Genomic DNA, 24,653 nt, shown 5'->3' with positions numbered 1-24,653 from the left:
CCCGTCGAAGGCCTCGATCAGCCCGTCGATCGCGCTTCTTTATTATTCTTACTCATTAAGAGCTGCTGCACTGTAACGGTTTAACGGTATCCGCGGTAAATCGCGCGCAAGTCTTTAACCCGATTTCGCGAAACGCGCGTCGCTCGCGACGTGTATAGCTTTTTTCGTTCGCTCGACAATTACGGTACCTTTCCCGCTCTTTCTTTCTTCCCTTCGTTCTTTCTTTCCTCAATAAGATAAGCCCCGGGGAAATTTTGCGCTGCGTATCAGTCGCATCGGCTCGCAGATCGGAACGACTTCTGCTTTCTCTATTTTTGGGATTCGCAATCGTCCGTTACGAATCGCCATAAAAATCGCGAATTACATTCCGATATTCAGAACGTTCGATGAGTAACCGAATTCCAGCTCGCGCGCGATTTACATACCTGAAAGAGAGTCCGAGAAAGAGGGAGAGAAAGAGAGAATGCGATCTCGTTTCTGCGGGACTCGAAGTCGGTGCATTAGATTTATAAAGTGGGGGCCGCGAAGTAGAAACAGATGGTCGCGGCTTTGCTTGATCGAATATAAGACTTTGTAAATATCGTCGCGAAGAGAAGACAGAGAAAGAGAGAGATCGACGACGTCGAACGATGGACGCGAATCGAGGTCGCCCTGGAGCCACAACAGTTGCCGACAGCCAACGGAGCGCACAGGGTGTCCCAGAATTATTCGTCCGAACTATCTCGTCCACGAAGAGTTCGATCATCCGTCCGAAGAAATCACTTTCGCGATATATATCTTCAGTATCTTTATATTTCAGACATTTGACACTTTGGTGGTCAATCATGAAATCAAGGTTTCGTTCAGAGTGACTTGGCGGAATTTTATCGCTGACAAAATTCTTTTTGAAGTTCTTTTCGAGTTCGTTTCAACGTGAAAGATTTCTCCGATTTCCGTTGTTTCATGTGTCTCTCAGGAACTAGATGAAGATTAAAATTTCGCTGAGACAAAGGCCGCGCTGCAAAATTTGCTCGCCGTTTCCCTCGAAACCCCTTCACTTTCGACGGCTGATGGCCGCACATACTTCCGGGACACCGTGTGTAACGCGGTGTTAACTTAGCGATGAAGTATCTGGGACGTGCTACTTACCAGTCAGAGTCTCGTCTTTCCTCTCTGCGTGACGTTCCGCTGCGAGGCCGTTCCGCGGCTTCTCGGCGTCGCCGAATAACCGGGTGATCCTGGTGTAGACGAGATCGTGCGGGCTGTGTAGGTAGAAGGACTCCGTGTCCTTCGGCTTCGGCGGCTCGCCGATGTACGCGCTCATTGGGTTGATGTAGATGCCGTCTCGCGGCCGGGAGCCCGGCGGATGCAGAAAGAACGGCTCCTGGAACATCCCGCAGCCACGTAACGAGCACTGCAACACAAACAGACGTTAACACTTTGACTGCGGACCCCATTTCATCGAGATGCATCCCTACCGCGCAAATGATTACATGTAACAAATTTTGTGTAAATAACGGCCCGTTGACATTTTTGTGCTGCTTTAACACGGTGAATATCCTAAAAAACAATATGTTAATAAGAATGATATGTTAATCTAACATGTATTTGTATACTTTTCCCATATTAAAATAATACAAAAATTTCAATGGGCCGTTATTTACACAAAATGTTTTACCGTGTATTTTTGTGTGCGATTCATTCTTTTCACAGCGTTATAATGATGCGGAAAATATTCTTTCTAAAAAAATTATTTCAACACTTAATAATTGGCAAAATTAAATACGTATCACAATGACGTGTGATATACTCGCAGTCAATATGTTAAGTCTACGTCAGACTAGATATTTGAGATCGTGGATTACGGATTGAAGACTTCTGACCGATCGGGTTGAAGCTAACTAAGACCAAAGTTAGTTAATTGATCAGATTCCAATCTTTCACCCGCAATACTCAATCTCCAAAAACCCCCCGTCTGACACGGGAGATTTATGCGTCACGACCGCACTTGTCGGAAATCTCGAGAGGAGGATCGAGATTTTTCGAGAGCTTCACAAAAAGGGAGATTGTCTGGACGAAAGAAAGATTTTCCCGACAATAATCTGTGCCCTCGAAAGGATCACGGGCCCACCTTATCCATGGAGCTCGCGACGCAACTGCACGTGGTGGCGTCGCTCATGTGGCCCGAGTAGTCCGACCCGGAACGATCCCTGGCCATCTTCGGGGTGACATTAGGAGGAGGCTTACCGGTCTCCTGCTGCCAGGACAAACGGAGAGCCATTAGAACGGTTCGCCGGCCGCAGGTCCATTAGATCGCGCGCGTCGGAATGATCCTGATTCTAGCCGCGGAACCTGTCGCGGAAGCGATCGCCTCTTCCTTATTGCGCACCTCTTTCCCTCCCTCTCTCTCTCTCTCTCTCTCTTTTTCTTCTGCTCGTCCTCCGTCTTGCACTCTCGTCTCGCCGATGTACCGCAATCGATTGCGTTTGCCGAACGCTATGCCTGGGACTCAGACGGCGATAATCTCCGTTGCTTAATAACGATTACCTACGGTATTGCGCAAAAGTTTCAGACTGACCTCCTTCGTGCCGAAGAGTGACCGACGGCGGCGGGAAAAGGGGGAAAACACCGATGATTCGACGAACGTCGCTACTATTGTTGCAGAAGGTTGCAATTATTTGGAGACCTTGTGTACGCGCAAGCGATTACTCGTAATCAGCTGGAGGAAAGTGGAAGGCGATGTGGCAGGGTGCGATTAGCGCCGCTGTGCAATTTGTTTTTTTCTCTTCAAGCGTGAGGTCAAAGCTCATTTTCTTCTCTTCGGTGCTGCGAATGCGCGCGCGAAATGATCAACGATTAAGCTTCCAATGCTTTTAACGAACGTATGAAACTCTTTTTTCCGGGAACTCATCGAAGACACACACACACACACACACACAGCTCTATTATTATAACCCTCGATTTCAGCGATCATCCCTCAAATAATTCGAAGATAAACGCTACCGGTACGTGGAAGCGATCCGACAACAGCGAAGTCGTGAAAGGAAAGCGTAATTAATTTGCGGTTTCGCGCAATCGATAAAAATAAAATGCAGCGTTTCGCTTCAATTTGCTTCGACACGATCGCATGGAGAAGGAACAGGGACGGGGAGCGGGAGGAGGGGCAAGAAGTAAGCGGCGCGGCAGATTTTAACGATTTGCGCGAAACGGACCTCTTATCGATCGACGGGGAATGGCGAAAAAAGCGATCTACATACGATCCGGAACGGTATTTTGCCTTTTATTACGCCTATTTTATTGCCGGATCGGCGGGACAGTCGCGCGTTTTTACCACTTTTTTTCTCTTTTTATTGTTTCCTATTTTTACTCTCGCCGTCGGTCAAAAGACCGGATTACTTTGCACGGCGCTGTACTTCGCGTCGACAGCGGCGGCTCACCGCTAATTACGTTATACCGTAAGCCGCGCCGTAACTCCCTTTCGCGTAATTCCGCGCGCGCGTGGAAATCGCGCCGCTTCCCAGTCGCTCTCGTTTCATCGAGGTGAAACCGCGCGTCGATAGCGCGAGATTCCGCACTCGCGGCCGATCGAAGCCGACGCGAAATCTCTCTCCCTTCCCCGCTCCCCTCTCTGCGAGCCTTTCTAGAGCGGGTTTTCGAGCATTCGCGGGTTGCGCGACTTATTCCTTATATCATCCGCAACAAATCGTTAGCGTAATCGCAATACCGTCTCGGAATTAACGTTAACAGTCCAGACGCAGCGATATAATTAATTAATGCGGGCGTTTGCGATATATTTTCTCGTCGTGAAGTCACGATCTTGGTGGTAACGAAGTTTATCAAACGCGAGAAACGAACGAGCGGCGGACTTGTGTTTCGTATCAGCGCCATGTTTTGCACTAATACCGTCGCGCTTACGTCGTTATGCAAATTGGCGCGCGATGTACTTAACCCATGGCGTAATTGGGTCGCGTGTGACGAAAGAAGGAAATGAAAGAGGCGCACGCGGTCGCGTAAGAGGTAAAGGAGGAGGAGGGTGTGTTTCTTCTTTTCGCAGCGCGAAATCGCGCGCGTTAAAAGTGACAAATCGTGCGTGCTCCCGGCTCGGCCATGCGGGGAAAGTGGTATTTGAATGACCGTGTATTCTAATTTCCGAGCCGGCGGAAAAGAGAAATTCGCGCCAGATATCTCTCTGGTCGCACCATCCGCTCGTCTCTAAATACGCCTCTCACAACTCGCCATCTCGCCTCTCGACGACTGCGAAGACATGTCTGACCGCTTGCCGGGAACAATGTGGTGTTTCGCAATCGCGTGAATGCGCGTCCTTATTATATTTTATCGCGTAAACGCGCGCGATGCTCGCGTATACGGAATGGAAAAACTCGACTCGTGTTCCTATTGTCCGGAACAATAGCACGAGACGGTATTCATATAGTCGATATTTAAGATCGTCTCATGTTATATTATATTATATTTAAGAGCGACTTATAAATTGATTCATCTTCAAATGCTGTACGGATCGTTTCATTGGTTACGGAGCATTTGAAAATTATCTCGAAACGATCTAGTTATAAGTTCTGAAATTTCCCTAGACTTTCTCATACACAGCATTCTGATTAGAGAACCTAAAATTGTTCCAAAATAGATTATCCGATTATTATGCCAATTGGGGATCCCATTTTTATCCCAAACCAATGCCTATTTTCCCCGATTGGCTGTACGCTGCGTGTCGACTGTCATCGCCAAAGTCAAGTGATAGAATATCAGATTAGGAGTTTAATAAACGAAGTTATATTTTTAATGTTACTAGTTTTTAATAGCGCGCGCATAGCGTCTATATATTTGTAAAGTGTGAATAGGGGAAAATAGAATGAGGTTGTAATATGGAACTCGCATTTATGCTAATTGAAATAATTCATAGTTACATTCATCGGAAACATTAGGTTTCGTTCAGGTCACTGAAGAATGTTAACGTTGTAAGTTAGACGTGGTAAGATGACGTAGCGCTTATCCGTATAAATGAATATTCTGTTTTAACGTCTAACGTGTGACATAGCCGCAAAGTAAGAATTAGCAATTTTTTCGTATATATATTGTAAAGTGTAAGATATCCGTATATTGTTAAGTATAAAATAAGAAGTGTAAGATATATAGAGATACCTGGCCGTCTTGGACGATTGTACAAAGATATTCAGTGTTTAATATTTAGATTGTAAAAGTATTTAATGTTTATCAAATTATAAAAGTGTTTAATATTTGAATTTTAAACTACAATTTTTCTTTAACATTTGAAACTGTTCCCTGTCCCATATTTGCACACAAGAAAAAAATAGTTTTGAATCAATGATAAATATTCTCATATATAAGCAGAAATATTCTAATATTCTTAGAAGATTTTTAGTCTTGGACTGATATTTAGGTTTGAATTAAGTTATATTTGCATCTAAATACAAATTCAGTCAAATCAAGATTAAAAATCTTTTAAGACTACATTCTTGCTATGTACAAGAATATATGTCATTAATTTAATATTAATTTTTCTCCCTGCACCTTTTTCCCTATTTAAAGTATTTCGCATATTTTGTTCAGTCATATTGCAAAATGAAAAACAGAAAAAATCTTTGAGAAAACATTGGGGTGACTAAATAGGATCTGTTTGTTTCCCACTCAGAATCGTATATTCGAAATAATACATTTCTAACCAGAACCTGCGTAGATTTCCCAACTAGAAACCATAATTGTTTTGGAAGATCGATCTGGATCCAAATTAAATCCCAAGAAATTTTCTTTATTATATTATATAGGTAGCTGTACGAAAAAAATTAATTCGTTAGTGTAATTGAATTTTCTATTGCCTGGGGACAAGACAAAACTTGATTATAACAATAGAAAGATTCCTGTAGGAGGTATCCAATTACTTTCAGTTGTCTCAAGTTCGACTCGAGTTTAAAATTGTGCCTCAATGTTCACACGAATGTTCTCAGGCGCGGTAGTAAAGATATTTTATATTTTATATTTCTTTTCACCGAGTTTTCATTTCTTGTCACCAAGTTTTCATCTGGTCCTTATTCAGTTACGGGAACTGAGATTTTTTCTGTATATGTGAATACCAGCCTCGGTTGTAAGAGCAGAGAGATTCCTGTGGGAGATTTCTATTCAGCCAATTGTCCTCAGTTATCTCGACCGAGCCTTAACACAGCCGAACGTTTCCGATCGCGATAACAGAGATATCATTTCTCGTCACCGAGTTTTCATCTGGTCTCAATTCTGTTACACGAACTGTCTACATTCCGTCTTCTGCTGCCGCGAGAACATCGCGTGTGTCAGGTAAATATGTAATACATTTCGGTCTTTAGGAAGCTGAACGCGAAAATATACCGTGACGGAGACTATGACAAATAGTAAGAGCGCGATGTCACCGTGATGGCCAGCACGCGGAAAAAATGTCCGACCACGCGAGAAGTCCTTTCCACGTGACGTGTGCTCTTCCGTTGCGTTATGCGCCACCGATACGCTCCTCGCTTAACCGGGTGAAGGACGTAACGCGAGGAAAATAAATTCATTCGTACACGGATTTACGGGGATTTCCGAGCGGGCTAATCCTGCGAAGGATTCAGAGCGCGAGATGTTGGTCGCATGCCTCTCTCGTCGTCGTCGATTGACCGTCCCCTTCCGTTCTCCCATATGTTTACCATAAATCAACGAAGTGGGTGAGTCTACGTGGGCGATATGACGAACGTTAGAAAGCTGTAGAGATACATGGCATGGTTTTGGATAATTGTATGAAATGAATCAGTTATTTCGGACATACTTCGAGTTAAGCTGGTTGATTCTCGAGAAAGTCGACGAAAAATTCTCGATTTTAAGCTCCCGAGATTAAATGTAATTGCTGCTTTAGGAAATACTTGCCACGTTAGTTTCAGACTCGCAGAAGAAGGATGGGATTGCAATTAAAAAATTAATGACAATTAAAGAGTCGGAACGATGATGAAGGAGACGATGTAAGACCGAAGAAACTCTTCGATCTGTGAGAGTAGAATTCATACGCCTCAACTTTATCTTTCCGAAGAGATTCAGATTACGCAGCAACACCTGCAACTCTACATTCGACCGGTCCACTTATCATGCGTTGCTCGAATACTTTAGCATACACACGCAGCCGTTAGAAAATTAGAATATTAGAATCCCCGATTTTAATCCGCCTCGTAAACGACCAGTTTATTATAACGGGTACCGTCGTCGCATGTTTATTTGTCGGCCGAGTGGTACGCTCCACTGAAAAATTATAACCGCCTAGGATAATCAGAAGTGCACACACACATACATCGCTTAGGACTCTCGTCGCTTCGCGAATAACCGTTTTGCGCTAACCTCATTGCGTTATCTATGAGCCGCGTTGCAGCGCCGCTTATCTTCATAGACCTGTTCGCGTTCGACGTTCAAGGTGACGCGGCGAGAGAGATCGAGCCTCGCGCAGTCATGGAACTGACCTGCGCAAGGCCGCGCTGCAAAATGCAATCCGCGATACCACGCCGGCTCTTCTCATTCACGGCGGATGAATGGATCGATCAGCCATAGCATCCGAACGGTTCATCAATTTCGCAAATGCGAAATTCGGCGAACTCTCAATTCGAAATTTATCCAGCGATTTAGGATTCGGAGAAAGTGCGCGACACGCACATATATGGAATATACCGCACAATTGTATACACAATTGTGCAATATATTCCACCGTGGTCAGTTGTGCGCGAGCCGAAATATCAGTGCTATATCAAATCTATTTCACGGAGAAAATATTGTAGCAAAAATTACCACAAAATTTCGTCATATCGGAATTATGACTGAAGTTATGTGTGTTGTAATCTTTAATGATGTGTACGAAATATATCTAAAGATTACAACATACACAATAATTTCAGTCGATTCCGCATAGCTCAATATTAGAAAATTTTGTGATAATTTTTTCTACAATATTCCCTCCGTATACATTAAATCTTCAAAGATCTCTTATTGTACTCCCTTTGATGCTACAAATGAGAAGTTATTTCCGTTTTCTCCGCTTGAAGACTTAATGTAAAACGAGGTATTGCAGGACCAAAATTTCAACTCGAGAGGATCGTTCTGAAACATCGACACCGCGGCCTCGTGAGTTCGATCTTCGCGACGCGAAGCTGTTGCATCGTGAACATGCGTCGGTACTTCCTATTACACGCATGAATGTGCGCCGCTCGTTACGAGTGAAAAGTAGCAGCTATTAGGTGTGCACGCAAAACCGGATCGCACGTAGAAACTGCGGACTCTCCGTTACAGCGGGGCGATTTTACAGCTAACTTTTGAGTCATCGTTATCGGGAGAATTCGACGTTAGAATCGATTATCCGCGAGCAGCGGGCTTTAAGCCGCGCGATGTTTGTTAAAATCATCGTTAATTATCCATGGGTTTGCAAAAGTTCATCGGATGTTCAATGACTCTTCGTTGGCTCGAGAAGTGAGTCATTTTACGGACGCGGGATCGGACAGCTGCCTGAGAGGTAGTGGCGGAAAGTAGTTCCTAACGATGGCGGTCACTTTGTCCGAACATCGCGCGCACTGTCTCGTTGTCATTATTCAAAAAGACACAGCTGAAAATCCGACGAACTTTTACGAGCTTATAATACGCCGAAAGCATCTGTAAAACTTGCACATCGAAATGTTTCATGAATACCTAGTTAAAATAACCTAGTTAACTCTTCGATGAAGTATATTCTAAAGGGCAAATAACAGGTTATTTTATGCGACACATTTTCTCATAATGTATTCGTATATGACGTAATATAATTCAATATTTCTCAACGTTAACAGGTTGACTGACACATTGATCTCCATTATTGTTCTGATGCTCAACTGAAGTTTAAAATATCAAAGATGTACGAAAAAATAATTTTGCTATTGTAACGAAACCGTCGTTGCTACTGCATATTCATTGCGACAGCAATAAAATTTAGTTGGTATTACCAAATTATTCGTAATTAGAATAGAAACAGTTTGTTGCCAGAATAGAAAATATTTTGCCGGGCGAATCTGTCCTTAGAATATAGTTAATTTATTGTTAGAATAAAATAGTATTTTCCTATATTTACTAATATATTTTCGCAATTTATAAATAAATATTATAAATAATTTGTAAACTCAGTAAAATAATTAAGTGAATGGCAATTAGTATTGTTAACGGGTCATTTTGCTGTCTGTGCAATAACTGAGAGAATTTGTTGCGATATTATAAAATTTGCTATGCCAGAAAGTTGTTTTTCTCCGTATACGTAAGACAAATTCAATTTGCAATGTATATATTCGCTAACTCGTATCGTAGAAATTAACATTCTAATCTGACTCTTAACTCTTAACTACATATTTAATCTATTACATGCAATTGGTTACGTTTACAACTAAATTAAATGAGACACAGAATTGTTCTTCTTTCGCTGGCTGCACTAGTTCAAAATATGTACATATACATTGAAGCGTATGAAGTGTACGAGATCGTACGCGTACGTTCGAAATTTTTATACTTCAATGAATCAATTTCTTGATCTAATGCAGTCAGTTCAATTAAGAAGAACAAACGATATATCTGTCTTTTTTAAAATTCCAATATACACTAGTTGAGCGAAAAAGAACAGACCTACGATGTACCACGTGTACCATTAGTCATCACCATGGCGACCAACGTGTTTTAGTGGGAAAATTTACGAGAGGAAGCGGAAGCGTGCGACGGGAAAGTCGTTTCGAATACCCGCGTATCGGGCCGGCTAAGAGAGTTCAACGCTAAACGTCGCCGCGCGGGAATGCGCGCGGCGATGTTACGGTACTTGTGTATTACGGCTCACTTACGTATACACCCATGCAAAACCGGACTCGGCTGCGCACCGGAAACCAAAAAGCCTCAGATCGTCCGACCGTTCTTCTCAGGCAGTCTCGCACTCGGCAGAAGAAGCTCGACCCTTCCGCTCATCTATTGGAACGCACGCTCCGCTGTCCTAGTTAGGACCAGACCGGGGCTCGCCAAGGCTCGTGCCGTCAAGGCCGTTCATCCGCGAGTCCCCAGCGCGATCAGAGACAACGGTACTTCCGTTCCGCGTTGGTACCGCACGGCCGGTGCTCCAGACGAGCCCAGAGGACTCTCCGCTTGTGTTTTCTTCAGCGGCCGCGAAAATTCAAAATTGACACGAGCCTCAGGAGAGACTCTCCGAGCTTCTGTGTTCACTACCGGGCCTCTTGGCTCTTCAAAGAGGTCTTGAAACTTCTCCAGCGGGTTCAAGTGTCAAAATTGATTCACACAAATTGTCGAAAAGATTTCTCAGACGCGTACAATTACTTCTGATTCTCCTAGCGTCTCAGCCAAATATCTAGGGTCGTCTCTAAAGTATCCTGAATCTTCGAAATAATGCGTCCGAGAGGTTAAAGATATTTCTCCAGCATCTGTGCGTTCCACTTTTGTTCACGCTCCGAACGAGTTTCTACGTTTCCCCAGTTTCCTTCAATGGGATCCGACGTTAAAACTTCTCCACTGGATATTCTTTCAAAGTTCGCTCTCGCAATCACTGTCGGCACTTCTGGCGCCTCGAACGAATCTCCGGACTCTTTAGCTCCTTCCAACCCGGAGCGACGCACGGTAAAAATCAGCCGAAATCCTGGCGTATATCCTGGATAAATAAATGCACACGCAGCGCTCCCTCGCTGGCTCTTACCAGCTCGGCGAGCACGTCCGGCCAGTACGAACGGGCGCGCGACTATGATTCGAAGCTAACCGGAGTCACGCGCGAGTTAGCACCTGCCTACCGGCCTGGGTGACGCGGGTCGATTTCTCGACTGGAACCCGGGGCGCGGGGTTCTCCTCCGGTTGGCGAGGCGAGTCGAATCGAAGTAAAGCGAACCGCGCCTATTAGGTCGTCGGTGCTTCGGGTGTCCTTTTCCTCGATCCGGCCTGCAGAATGCGTCCCCTCGGCTCCGAGAGCAGCAGCGAGCCACCACTGAGCCGATCGGGGAAAAACGGGCGCGCGGGTGACGGTCGGCCAACGAACTCGCGCGCTCTGCGGCTCTCTTAGTGCACGCACGCCGGTGCGTGCCTCTCCAGTGCTGAGCGCAGGAGGCGGCAGACCGGGACTCTCTCGTTGCCGTCGGGTCCGACCGTCGAGAGCCCACCTGTTCTCATCCGCCGAGGAGGAGTTGGACGAGGTAGGGATGATACCGCTCCGGCGGCTGTCCGCCTCCTCCTCGGTCCGCGGACCGCGTCGTCCTTTCCTCGCGTTGCCCTACTCCCGGCGGATCCTGCGGATTTTCCCGCCACGCTCCAGTTTGCCCACGAGGCACCGTCGTTCGGGACGTTGGTTAGTCGCGATCCTTTATGGAGAGAAATCCTCGGGACGCTCCGCTGTTTTTCCTCACGATTGCGCTCGCCGCGCGGAAATTTCCTGCCCTCGTGTGTGTGTTTTCCAGACGTCTCTGCAGGTAACGATTAGCTTGTCCACACGTCTCGTCGTTATTCATCCGCACGCAAGACTTCGTATAGGCATTAACGTTTAATTACGTTTGTTACGATTTTTGTTTACGCGATTTGTTACGATTTTTGTTTACGCGTGCATCGAGAAAATCGCGCGATTAACTCTAATTACAATATTAAGGCAAACGTAACGCCCCGGTCTATGCGCCGGAGATAAGATTCGATAGGAAAGTTGCTTTGCGATTTCAATACCGACCGAGTATTGATATCAAGCGTGCGCCATAATTACAGGCGTTATCGTTAATTGCAGGTTATCGTTAATTTTCACGCTTCTTTTATCATTCCAGCGGCCGACACGACGAGAGGAGGCGACACGCGCACGCGTCTCCTTGAAAAGTAAGCGCGACCTAGAAAGCGCCCGCCGATCGAGTTTCTTCTTCTGTTTTTTTCTCCTTCGGGAACGAAGCATCTGTGCGCGTTCCCCGTTACTTCTCTCCAGCGTGATGCAAAAGGAAGTCTCCTCTGGAGCGAGGCGACGGAGAAGTCGCCGTCGCCGCAAGGTGGCAGCGCTCTTTCCTCTTACGTCCTCGTCATCTCCCACCGAGCTCGAGTTTCTTCTCGAGCCTCCTCTTCATGCGATCCCACTACGTCTAACTGTAAAGAAAGACCCCTCCACCTGCCTCATTGGCGCCAGGTAGCGTCTCTTTTCCGCAGGTGCCGCTGTAGCCACGATCGTGGCAGCCTCCGTGACAACGAGAACGATGACGAGAGAGCGTAATGCGAATGGAAAGATTTTCAAATTACAATTTCTGTTAAGAACATTAAGAAAGATTGCAATTAAGCCAATTAAGAAAGATTTGAGAAGATAAACAATTAAATAAGAAGATCCGAATTGAAACCCGAGTACTATTAGGTTGGTGCGTATGAAATGTCGCATTCTCTTTACATGCGGACGTTTTCCTCCCTGTTTTCGTTATACTTTTGTATTTGGCATAACCTCATTCATACTCGTATTGTCCATTGCCAGAGACTCATTTCAACAAAATAGGTTTTCTCGAAGGTCTTCCCTTTTTTATTTCTTTTGAGTTTATTACCGATATGAATTCTGCCGACATTCGCGTCATTTTCTTATATGAGTACAAACTTGGTAATAGTGCTGCAAAAGCTGCACGCAACATAAACCAAGCGTTTGGGGAGAATACGGTTAACAATCGGAAAGTGCAGCGTTGGTTCGAAAAATTTCGGACTGGCGATTTTTCACTGCAAAATGAGCCGCGCGGAAGACCCAAAACGTCTGTGAATAATGATGACCTGAAGGCTCTAGTGGAAGCGGATCCAGCCGTATCCACGAGGGAACTTGCTATCAGGATGAAAGTTGACCATACAACGATATTGAGACACCAAATTGTACTCCCATCGCTTGTGAATCGGCATGGCCCGCTACTGCTCCATGACAACGCTCGGCCGCACACATCGCACAAAACAATTGCGAAACTGAACGAACTGGAATATGAAGTTTTGCAGCATCCACCATATTCACCGGATCTCTCGCCGACCGATTTTCATTTTTTCAAGCATTTAGAGCTGTTTTTAAGAGGCAAACACCATGAAAATGAAGACAGTCTAAAAAACTCGATATCAGAGTTTATTAATTCTAAAGACCAAAATTTTTTTAAGACAGGCATCTACGCTTTAAAATCTCGTTGGGAGAAGTGTATTGAAGCGAATGGAGCATACTTTGATTGAATAAACAGCTTTTGAAGAAAGATATACAGTTTTATACAATCACTTAAGAATCCGACATTTCATATGCACCAACCTAATACTTTGACGCTCTTAAGGATAGTTTGCGCCTATACATCAGTAAAATTCTATTTTGACAATACCACATTTGTTAACTTCTCTTTCGAACTTTTGATTCTACACAGAAAAAGAAAATGCTAAATTCAAGTAAATAATTACTTCAATACTCTTTAGTAAATTTTTACTCGGATCAAGTCATATTTTAACATTTTAATAAAGTATTTTCCAAATAAATTATCGAAGTAACATATTTACTTGATTCCGGATAAAATTTACCTTAATTCAAGTAAAAATTTGTTAACATTGTTTTAACTCCTACTGTGTTGTAGAATTAAAACTTTAACATAGGATCATAATTTCAACTTGGGGAGGAAGTAATACTAAAATTAATATTATAAAAGAGTTAAAAAAAGCGCGAGCATTGAAATAATATCGAAAGCTTCCTCCATATATAACAAGGCAATAATTAAGCAATTATATTCGCATGGATGATCTTGCGTTGGCTTTCATCGGTCTGTTAGCGTTTCTCGCGATTGGAAATTTAAGAGCCTTAGAATAACCGTTGGTCTCGATAAATTTTCCTCAACATCGACGATCCGCCGCTATTTGTCGTCGTCGTTTGCAAAATCACCGATGCGAGTTCCTTCGCAGTTCCTTTCCCCTCGGAGATTGTTGCCAACAGCGGTCGGATTTTTCGCGCGCAATATATTGAAATTCGGCGAAATGTCAGGATTACTGGTTTAGCGGAGTTACGCGGAAAATACCGATCGATCCGGGCCGCGTTCGATCGAGCTGCTAAATCGTCTGTGAAATTGGATCGGAAAACGGACGCGTGCGCGTACGCATTACAGCACCTGACGCGGCCCGACTCGGCATTTTCCGCGACCGGAACGAAATTGGTCCTTGCGGTTCCTCCGCTTTGGTGCACCGGGCATCTTGAGAATCCGACCCTGCCCTAATCGATCCCTGTTATATCGGCTGAAACTCGCCGTACCGTCGCGTCGGTTTTTGTCAATCCGATGGAACCAGTTGGGGTGCGGTGTTGTGCAACGCGCGGAGAGCACGCGCGCGCCACAGATTTCCGTCGCGTTCCACGTGTGTCGGAATTTCTTTTAACCAGTCGCGGTGAAACCGCAAATCGACGCGTAAACGGACGGATGTAGAATGCACTTATCTCGCCATAAATTGCTGCTAAAGTCCACCGAGTAATAGTGGAAACGCTCGTTTTCTCGGCGTGCTTGCGCGAAGATCTTGCGTCCTGTTAACGTGTAATACAATAAAGTATTCCAATGACGTGGATATCGCTTCTATTCGCCGCGGAGAGTGCTGCGTTTTCACGTAGGTTGGTAGGTTGTCCTATTTTTGCAGCCGACGTGATCCGCGTGATCGTGAGAGTCACGCTCTATCGCCCCTATGTATGTATATCGATTTTTTGCTGATTTGCAAGCGCGGATCGTAAATTACCAGCCAGATCATTTTATTTTCCGCGACACGTGGCACTTATAGACTACACGCCGCGCGGCACAAGCAGTAATTAGATTCCTCTTTTTCCCGGACGCGTGACCGTCGTGAAAACAACGCGTGATCATATGCAGATTTCAGCGAGCATCTTAATTATCGGCGCGCGATTTCCACTCGCTTATTCACGATGGTTCGGAGTGATTTGCAACGTGAGGAGCGCGACGTTTCTTCTTTTCGTTTTCGAAAAGCGAACACATCGAACGGCCGCGCTCCGCCCGCCAGACGCAATTGGCTCGTCATTACGTGTCGTCGGTAAAATGACTGATCCTCCGTATGGTGAAAGTCGCGAATATGGAGCGCAATTATAGTAAATACCTTGTTTATGGCATGAGCGTTATTTTCTGCATTCCGCGTTTTTCGAACAATTTTAAATCTGAATTTCAGATATCAAAGTAATTATCAATTAATACGTAAATCTATCACAACGCGCTATATAGAGTCACACGCCTGCATGCGTGAAAATGGCGCAAAATGCAAATTTCAATTAAATATAACTGATACCTGTCGACCCGCATTTTAATATAAATTGTGATAATTGTTAAAAATATCTCAAACGAAATGTCACCGAACGTTTAGAAACGTAACGATGGCCGATCGCCTGTTTGATCGCTTTTACGTCCAACTAATTTTCCGTTAATAATTAATAAATATCACAAATATTCAAAAAGAGACAAGTGAATAACTCGGTTCGCGCAACAAACAATATATTGATATTATTTCAATCAATAATTACCGATTATTTCTTTTATATGATGAAAAACATTTTTGCTCTTACCAAAAAAGTGACAAGACCGCACGCGGGGGTTTCTCACCACCTGTCTATAAAGAGCAATGAGTAATTTAATCGTTAGCTCATTTTCGATCTAGTTAAAGCTCAATTCGGCGAAAAGCTCATTTCCTCAGACAAGCTTCCAAAATCTGTCTGTTCAGAAACTCACGCAAATTCGATATCACATAAATCTGTTTAAATTTAATTCTCAAAAAACAATTATTATCTAATATATCTTCACACAAGGATATTATATTTCCAACTATAATCAGTAAGTCCGTTACTTTTGAAATAAAAGATTTGTTATTAGGAAAAAACCTGTTCATCTCGGGTTAAATCGTCTGACATTAAAAATCGGTGGCATCGCCGACAATCCCGGGTAACTGTTCGAAATTGAAACGTCTCCTCTGCTCCGTCGGCTAAACTCCATCTCGAGCGTGGCGCAACAAACGTCTTCATTGCGATCGTGATCGGTGGAAACTCGCGTGTAATTACGTTAAAGGTACGCGAGGCGTACGCGTTCGGCGTGACGCGAAACTTTCTCGCGTACAACGAACTTTCCGCGATAACCGATAAGTCCGGCAAGGTGAAAACAATTAGAATAAAATGCACGGAATCGGAGAACGAGGATCTCTTCTGACGAGCACATGTCGAAAGAAAATGCGTGGACGATGCAGAGGCGCGAACGCGTTTCAATGGATCTCGGAGAGTTACATCGCGGACGAAGAGGATAAACAGATTCCTGCTATGTAATATCATTGTGTTCATTTAATAATAATAATCTTTATTCACGGGATAATCTTTTAGCATACGTAATTAAGTGAATTATAACTAAGTGGAGTAGATTGTATCAATATTACTAAATTATATTACTGTAACTCGTAAACTTATTTTTATATTTTATACTTTATTTATTACTTTTATATATTTATATACTGTTTTTATTTTTATATTTTATTCACAAAATAATCTCAGCAAGTGTAAACTTTTTTGTATTTATCGTACCAAAGGAAAATTTTTCCCGTGATCTTAAATAAATAATAATAATAATAATGATAAATATCGCACAGATGGACAGATAACCAAATATATTAGGGAGAAGAGGGATTGTAAAAAAAAATAAAATAGATAAGTATATATGATTAAATAGAATAAATTATATATTTAATATATACGTTATAAGGATGCTTAAAAATGAAATACGAAATACACGAAATACGAAAAATATCTTTACCGTAAATAAATTTATCGAGATAGAAGTGAACATTTTATCGAAATCTTCTAAATTCAAGATAAGATAATGCGACGGCAACCGGATATACTTCTGCTGGGTTACACTTACTCGCTTGAGAAAACGATACACTTACTTTGTAAGCGGCAGAACGTTAAAAAAGACAATCCCGTTTATATGACATTGAGCAACAAGTAAGTTGGATTTATAAATCTTCGAGTGGCGTTAAACAACCAGCATAACACGGCGTTCATGCAAAAACAAGAAACGTTCCAGATCACGTATACGATCACGCCTTCGCCGCTCATAAATCTTCGGCGAAGGTGCACTAGAGTGTTTCAGTAAACATGACAACGGCCACGTCATCGTTTGAAGGTGACTGCGACGACAACCCCATGTAAGAACCCTTTCTTTTCCCGAGGAAAGGAAAAATTCAGAAAAATGTCGGAAAACCTCGCAGGTATCGAAACGATTTTACGAGCGGTGAGCCACCCGTGGGAACGTCGCCGCCGCTGTAAGAGATATCTACTCGACAGGCTGATTTGAATACCTTCGTAGTTTGGAAATTTTTCGGGCCGGCATTCACGCCGGGGCTCTTCGACAACCGGACTCGGACGGTTTTTTCATATCACATATCGGGTTGATCACGACCGGTGGGTCGCCCGGTCGGTCGCCAGGCAAGCGAGAGCTGCTGATACGAGAGGCTCGTCTCTGCAGCTCTCGGTGATAAATTCCCTGGATATAATGTGGAATTTCTAGCTCTCCGACTGGCTATCAGCCGGGCGTGTCTCTTAACGAAGTCGTGCCTACGATTACTCGCAGCCGATTGGCCAGCGGCTGTAAACATGTTTTTTGCATAATAACAATCTCGTCGTCATTGCGTAGCCTAAGGACAACCGCGGTTGTCCTCCTCTCCCGCCTTCCCCTACGTTCGTATAAAACGGGGGACAGAGCGGAGATCTCCGTATTTCGTGTCAGGAAAAGAAACGACGTGCCCCGAGCCACCGCCCCGCGTCATGAAAGACGAGCTCAAGGTAGCAGAGCTATTATCTCGTTCATTTTTACTATTTTTCTTTCTTTCTCGAAAGAAAGTAATCTCGAATCGCAACAATCTCTCGTGGAATCTCTCGGATTTCATGGGACGACGTGGTTGTTTCGTGAGCGCTTTCCGCAAGTAGCCTGAAAATTGTACGAAAGCGATGTCGTTTAGAACCCGAGGGTTCGTGCACTCGCGTTTCCAACGAGATAACGTCGGCTGTGAGAGCCGAGAAGAATTCGGAGAGCGCTCGAGATAATTTCACGTTGCGATTCGGCGCGCTGCATTCAAGATAGCGCAACGAAGGTGACACGCCCGTGTACATCGCGAAGTGACCGCGTGTTTTTTGTCAGTATCTCACGGGATTTGGTTGCGAGTTCTCCAGCGAGGATGAGCGCTGTCCAGGAGCATTGCCCGCCAGGCAGAACAATCCGCAGAAGTGCCCATATGGTCTTTACGCCGAGCAATTGTCGGGAACTGCGTTTACCGGTAAGTGGAATTTCGCGTGCGTTCTTGACACCTTCGAAATCATCCTCGGGTCGTGTCTCGAAAGTTACCTCGTGCTTCGAAAGAATTCTACGTTTCAAGTCACAACGTTCCAGTGTTAGTTTTCCGTATACTTTCGTCTCCAATTCACAAAATCAAAGAGTTGCACGTTGATACTTCCGACATTTTTCTCGAAAGTTTTTCGCACTCCGAAAGAACTCTACGTTTCAAATTACAATTTTCCGGCTTATTTCTTCCGTTCAAATATCAACGGGTTACACATGTTAAACGATTAAGGATATACTTCCGGAATATTTCTCGAAGTCTTTCTCATTCTCGCAGTATTTCACGCTTCGAAAGAATTCGTTTCAAATCACAACATTCCAGCTTAGCCTTCCGTATATCTTTAGCTTAAATTTAAATATTCAACAAGTTACACGTCGACTGATCGAAGATACGTTTCCGGAGTTTTTCTCGAAAGTTATTTTGCGTTCTGGAAAGATTCTATGTTTCAAATCATGAAATCTCAGCTTAGTTCTCCCTGTATCTTCGGTGCACACTTAAAAAATAAACGAGCTGCGCGTCGATCGATCAAAGATAAATTTTCGCAATGTTTCTCGAAAGCTATATCGCGCTCCGAAAAGATTATATATTTCAATTCCAGCTGAGTTTACTGTGAATCTGTAGCTTAAATTTTAAAATTCAACGAATTGTATACGTCGGTCGATCGAAGATACGCTTTCGGAATTTCTAAACGACGACGAGAAAACTCGTTCCGAGAGAGTTAAACTTGTTTTTCCCGGGTACGGCCAAAGTTCTATCGCTCGCTCGTGTCCTCTTCGTGCTTATCTCCCGACATATTTCGATAAACATAGTGCGGGAACGCTATTATAGCTGATCTATAATAATCTATAATAATCGCTGTTGATCTATCGTAATTCCATTATGATAGAATCACGACTACATCGACTACATCGAGTAAAAGCGAATTATCTCGATTTCGTTTTTCAGCTCCGCGTTTGGAAAACAGGAGATCGTGGTTCTACCGGATGAGACCGTCTGTTGTTCACAAGCCGTTCAAGTCTTTTATCAAAGCGCACAGCGCCGAGTCTCACTTAACCAACGATTGGAACAAAACTCATCCAAATCCTAATCAGGTAAATTCGTTCACCGCATTGTTAAATTCGAGGCTTCGGCGTCTGTAAAAACGGCTCGTGCACACATCTCTCGACGCTTCGATATTATATATTCCCGTCGAGAAACGAATCGACCTCTGTCGCGTTGAACCCTTCGATTCAACGGGGCTCATCAAATCCGCTCTCGCTCCTCAGCTAAGATGGAAGACATTCGACGTTCCCACTCGACGGGATCCCGAGGTCGACTTCGTCGAAGGCCTCCACACTCTGTGCGGTGCCGGCGACCCTAGAGTGCATCAAGGTGTCGCGGTGCACGTTTACCTCTGCAACGCATCGATGAAGGATAGGGCTTTTTACAATGCCGACGGGGACTTCCTCATCGGTAGGTAGCGGAGAGTTGGCGTTGTCATCGTCTTCTTTGAAGAAAGAAGGAAAATGTGAAACTTGTTGTTCGCGATTACAGTCCCGCAACTGGGCGCTCTGCAGATCACGACCGAGTTCGGTAAAATGCGATGCGAGCCGAACGAGATCTGCGTGATCCAGCAAGGCATGCGGTTCTCCGTCACCGTCTTCGGACCATCCAGGGGATATATCCTCGAGGTCTTCGACAATCACTTCCGGTTGCCGGAATTAGGGCCGATAGGTAATTCGTCGATCGGCCTCGATCGAACGATCGAGTGCTGCTTCGTTTCTCTTCTTTCAAATCTTGGGAAAATTTATGCACGGTAAAAGAGGGGTGCTAGATTCAAGCAAATAATTACTCCAATACTCCTTAATCCCTTGACATACAATGACGTCTGGGAAACGTCATTCATTTCATGTACCATTGTAGTGTTGTATTCAATTATTTCACTTGTGATTATTCAATTGTTTCACAAGCTTGCACATAACTGTTCATTGAGCAAAATTAAATAGTATTTTTCGGACGCATCAAATTCCGTTTTATTTTTATGTCAACGGGTTAATACATTTTTATTTGAATCAAGTAATACGTGATGTTACTAAGTAACATTACTAAGTAATATTTACTTGATAAAATGCAAATAAAATGTCTACGTGATCCAAATAAAATTTACTCAATCCAAGTAAAAATTTGCTAAAGAATATTGGAGTAATATTTACTAGCACTTATTTTTTCTGTATGCTAGTATCTCATCAACGCGTTAATGTTTTCACTTTATACATCGTTTTTATATTACTGTTGATGAATTAACCAGTTTTTCTCGTAAGTCTAAGCTGACAGTAAGTCGACGTTTCCTAAATGAACGACTTAATGAGCGAAGATCACGCGCAGGTGCGAACGGTCTGGCGAATCCGAGAGACTTCCAAACGCCAGTTGCATGGTACGAAGATCGTGAGATCGATTATGAGATCGTATGCAAATACCAGGGAAAGCTGTTTGCGGCTAGCCAAGGTCACAGTCCCTTCGACGTGGTCGCGTGGCACGGCAATTATGTGCCTTATAAGTACGATCTCGATAGGTTCATGGTCGTCAACTCCGTCTCCTTTGATCATTGCGTGAGTAAACCTTCTCGTTAGAACGACTAATCCGTCACTTATGGAAGAAATTTCCAGCGCCTCAATAGCATTCTCATTTTCCCCCTCGCTGATCCTCCTGAATATCCTCGTGACGCAGCCCCCCGGGGATTCTCTTTTTTCCGCGAGCGATCTCGATCTTACGAGTCATCCGAAAAGTTTCGAGTTTCACATTGGTGAAAGACCGATCGATCGATCGGTCGGTCTTCGTGATTCGTTTCCTGCCGAACAAAAGTAATTCGATAATCCGCGATCGGGACGGGAGAAGATCGCGTGTGGGGACTCCCGGCCGAGAGTCAACTTGCGCCGAGAGAGAGAAAGGTCGGTGAATTCGAGCGTGACGCTCTCGCGCTAAATGACTCAATTAATTCCGCAGGATCCGTCCATCTTCACCGTGCTAACGTGCCCCACTAACAAGACTGGCACTGCCGCGGCCGACTTTGTGATCTTTCCACCCCGATGGTCCGTGCAAGAGCACACTTTCCGACCCCCTTACTATCATCGTAAGTAGAAAGTATACTATATACGGCTTTATGGTCGCGGTTAATTATCTTATGTGGGCGCATGCTGATACCATGTGTCGGGGATCCCCGACAGCCACTGCTACTCTTGACGTGAATCTATTGTGTGAAAATTATCACGTATTATAATATCGCCACGATCTCGGTCAAGTTTCTAGATGCGAGATGCTGGTCTAAAGAAAAAGTACAGCTACAGACCGCGGAAATATTATAGTGAAATGACAAGTATTTGTACACACAGGGTGTCTCCCAGAATAATCGCATACGGAGTGCACCGGGAGATTTTTGGTACCAAACGAAGCGATTTTTAACGAAAAATAAAATAATATGCTTAAACGACACAGGGGCAATTTTTACATCAAGTATCATTTCAACGTTCAAAGAAATATTTCTATCTTCGAAAAAACCGATGGTATATTATTTATAACAAATATTCGAATGTTATTATATCAGAAATCTAATGTATATACTTCGAACATTTTCAAAGCCACATATATTTTTTGAATGACATTTTGTATACAAAAATATTTTGGATATCATTACGTTATTTCTTGTCATTCTCTCAGTGTGGCGTCGATAAGGAATTCTTTCATATCAAACAGGTTGTATTCGAAATAACGATAACCCAGACATTACGCATAGTTGCATAATATAATGTTTAGCAGGATAGGAAGAAAACAGTTTACATGACTCATGTGATATTTCCGTGATTCCACGCACAACCTAGTAAAGGTCAGCAAATCAACAATTTTAATAAATAGCTCTCAAACAATTTAAAAACTGTCATTCGAACGGGATTTTGGAAAAAAAAAAAGTGGTTCCGTTTGATACCGAGAATCTCCCGGTGTACTCCGCATGCCGTTACTCTGGGACACCCTGTATAATGTACAGCATCGGTACTCAGCCGTCAATCAGCGACGTATTTGTCGGACACGCTACGTTCCCGAGAAATTGCGAAACCTCCGGTCTTTTTTCCTCTCACCGGTCTCGGGGGGTCGATTATACACAGCTGGTTCGAGCGAGCGTTCCGTCTCGAACTTCGCAGTGGCGTCTTCGTTCCGGAAGAGCGCACTTGAAAATTGTGCAATCGAGCCGGCACGGAGAAAACTCGAAATTTTTCCCGCCGACCGGTCACAGCAATGTCTCTTTCACAGGTCGTTTCACCGATTTCCTACCTCGGTGACGATCCGATCGATTATGAGACATAGGACGGGCACTTTCGTTTGCGCTCGTCCATTTCGTCGTCGTGACGGTCGTGGTCTGTTGTGCCCGTCGTATTACGCGCTCTTGTTGGGAAAGTTCGTCGCGTGCGAGAGGAGAAAGACGCGCCGACACGATGCCTATCGACGAACGCATCCTTACGAGTTAAATAATTGGAAGCCACGAGAGGCGGCCACCGTCGCAGTTGCAGTCCTGAATGTCCCGTTGTGTAGAAATCGCACGCATGCGAAATTGCAGGATCGATCGGGGTAACTGTGACAGTCGGCTAAACGCGACATGACGCTGTACGACGTGTCGCCATACTTTCCGATCGTAAAATTAATACCGGCCGATCGAGAGATCGTTAAAAAAGGCCGTCGACGACTACTCGATATAGCCGCCGTAAATAAGCGGAGTTAATTACTACTTTTGTCGATAAATATTCAGACAGCGAGCGAAATCGCGAAGAGAGACTCTGCTGAATATTTATTCAACAATTCAAGATATTAGTGAAAATACGTGAAATTGGTAAATTTTATTACTAGAAATTACTTCACCGCGTGAGATATTAATATTCTGTTGTCGAAAGCGCAAATAATTAAAAAATCGCTGTTGGTTTTCCTCTATGCGCGGAATATTGACACCGAGTTTCTCTTAATCGCACTTAAAGTAACAGTAAAGCAATACTGATGCCTGAACCCATACCTAATACCTAACTCTGGACATTCTTATTTGTTTTGGTCTTTAAATATTTAAATTTTCAACTCATAAAATACACAAGGTATCTTGTGACTTTCCCAGATCTTGCGACTTTCATTTTATCAAGAAGTTTTCTGGGCAATTTGGAAATTATTTTTCCTCGGCAAAAATGTCGAGGCGAAGATTAAATCTATTTACTTATATGCGAATCGTCCTCTTGATACAAACTAAGTACATAATTTGTCGTGGAAGAAAGTCAACACATAAGTCAATACATAAAAATCAATATATAAAAAAAGAAAAAGAAAAAGAATTCATGAAGAGCTTGAATTTAAATATTTAATATTAGTAGTTTTAAAAGAGGCCGATAACATAAAATGAAAATCAATGATATCAGCGAAGTCATTTGCAAGCTGAGATAATCGATTCAAAAGTTTAAACCTTCCATATTCTGTACGATGCATTTCAACGTGAAAATATGAATGATTTCTAAGGTACCTACTTGTTATGTTGAATTTAACTAGTGCCAAATTGAATATTCGTACTTAGAAACAATAACAAGAATGCCTAGATTTAGGTACGTGCCCAGGCATTAACATTTTTACCTTGCATGTTATTTCTTCCTTTTGATATTTTATCTCTTTTCTTCCCCGTTTTTTTTTACAAAATAACATTGTTGCGTCGATCTCGTTTATACGAATTCACCTAGCCGATGAACAAAAGCGCGCGGCCCGCAACGCGTATCCCCGATAAAATTGCGTGAAATCGTTAAATATAATTACTAGAAATTACATCCCCACGCGAGATGATGATATTCGGTTGTTGAAAGCGCGCATAATTAAAAAAAAAATTCGCTATATCGATTCTCTCCTGCGCGCGAAGAATCGCCATCGAGTTTCACCTTGTCGCTTCCACGCGTTATTCGTTCCTTCGACTTCTCTCTATTTCTCCTCCATTTTCTTCGTTTCTCCCACAGAGAAGCATCGTCGTATGCGTCGATCTCGCTCTTACGAATCCACCTCACCGATAAATGAGACCGCGGCAACGCACAATGCGTATCTCGTCGAAATTAATCCGAACGCCAGTAAGAGTGGCCGCTCGCTCGCTCACTGCTTTCTCCGAGATTTGATAACCAGCGTAGAGCGGCGTACGTACACATCCAATGCCGGCCATTCTCCACGTTAATGAATAAGTCGGCGGCGCGCGGAGAGCGATAATATGCAAAACGCGTTCGCGGGATTTCCATTGCAGATCGCGGCGG

The 24,653-nt window shown here is 43.7% G+C and overlaps 1 protein-coding gene across 2 annotated transcripts in view; it reads left to right on the top strand.

Annotated features, from left to right (window-relative positions):
• Window positions 1-24,653, top strand: part of LOC106748582 (homogentisate 1,2-dioxygenase) — a 39,023-nt gene that overhangs the window by 10,850 nt on the left and 3,520 nt on the right. The window contains exons 1-7 of one of the 2 annotated variants that reach the window (XM_014627256.1): window positions 17,709-17,812; window positions 18,168-18,303; window positions 19,312-19,457; window positions 19,632-19,818; window positions 19,900-20,079; window positions 20,731-20,954; window positions 21,349-21,475. In XM_014627256.1, the coding sequence (XP_014482742.1) occupies window positions 17,795-17,812; window positions 18,168-18,303; window positions 19,312-19,457; window positions 19,632-19,818; window positions 19,900-20,079; window positions 20,731-20,954; window positions 21,349-21,475 (1,018 nt within the window). In that variant the 5' untranslated portion in view covers window positions 17,709-17,794. Of the gene's footprint in view, window positions 1-17,708; window positions 17,813-18,167; window positions 18,304-19,311; window positions 19,458-19,631; window positions 19,819-19,899; window positions 20,080-20,730; window positions 20,955-21,348; window positions 21,476-24,653 lie in introns of those variants that run through there. The other variant, XM_014627263.1, reaches the window with a different exon arrangement.

The sequence above is a fragment of the Dinoponera quadriceps genome, unplaced genomic scaffold, assembly GCF_001313825.1.
Source record: "Dinoponera quadriceps isolate SergipeBrazil2010 unplaced genomic scaffold, ASM131382v1 scaffold343, whole genome shotgun sequence".
Classification (NCBI taxonomy): Eukaryota; Metazoa; Arthropoda; class Insecta; order Hymenoptera; family Formicidae; genus Dinoponera; species Dinoponera quadriceps.
Note: the sequence above shows the minus strand (reverse complement) of the source record. Positions and strands in the feature narration are given on the sequence as shown.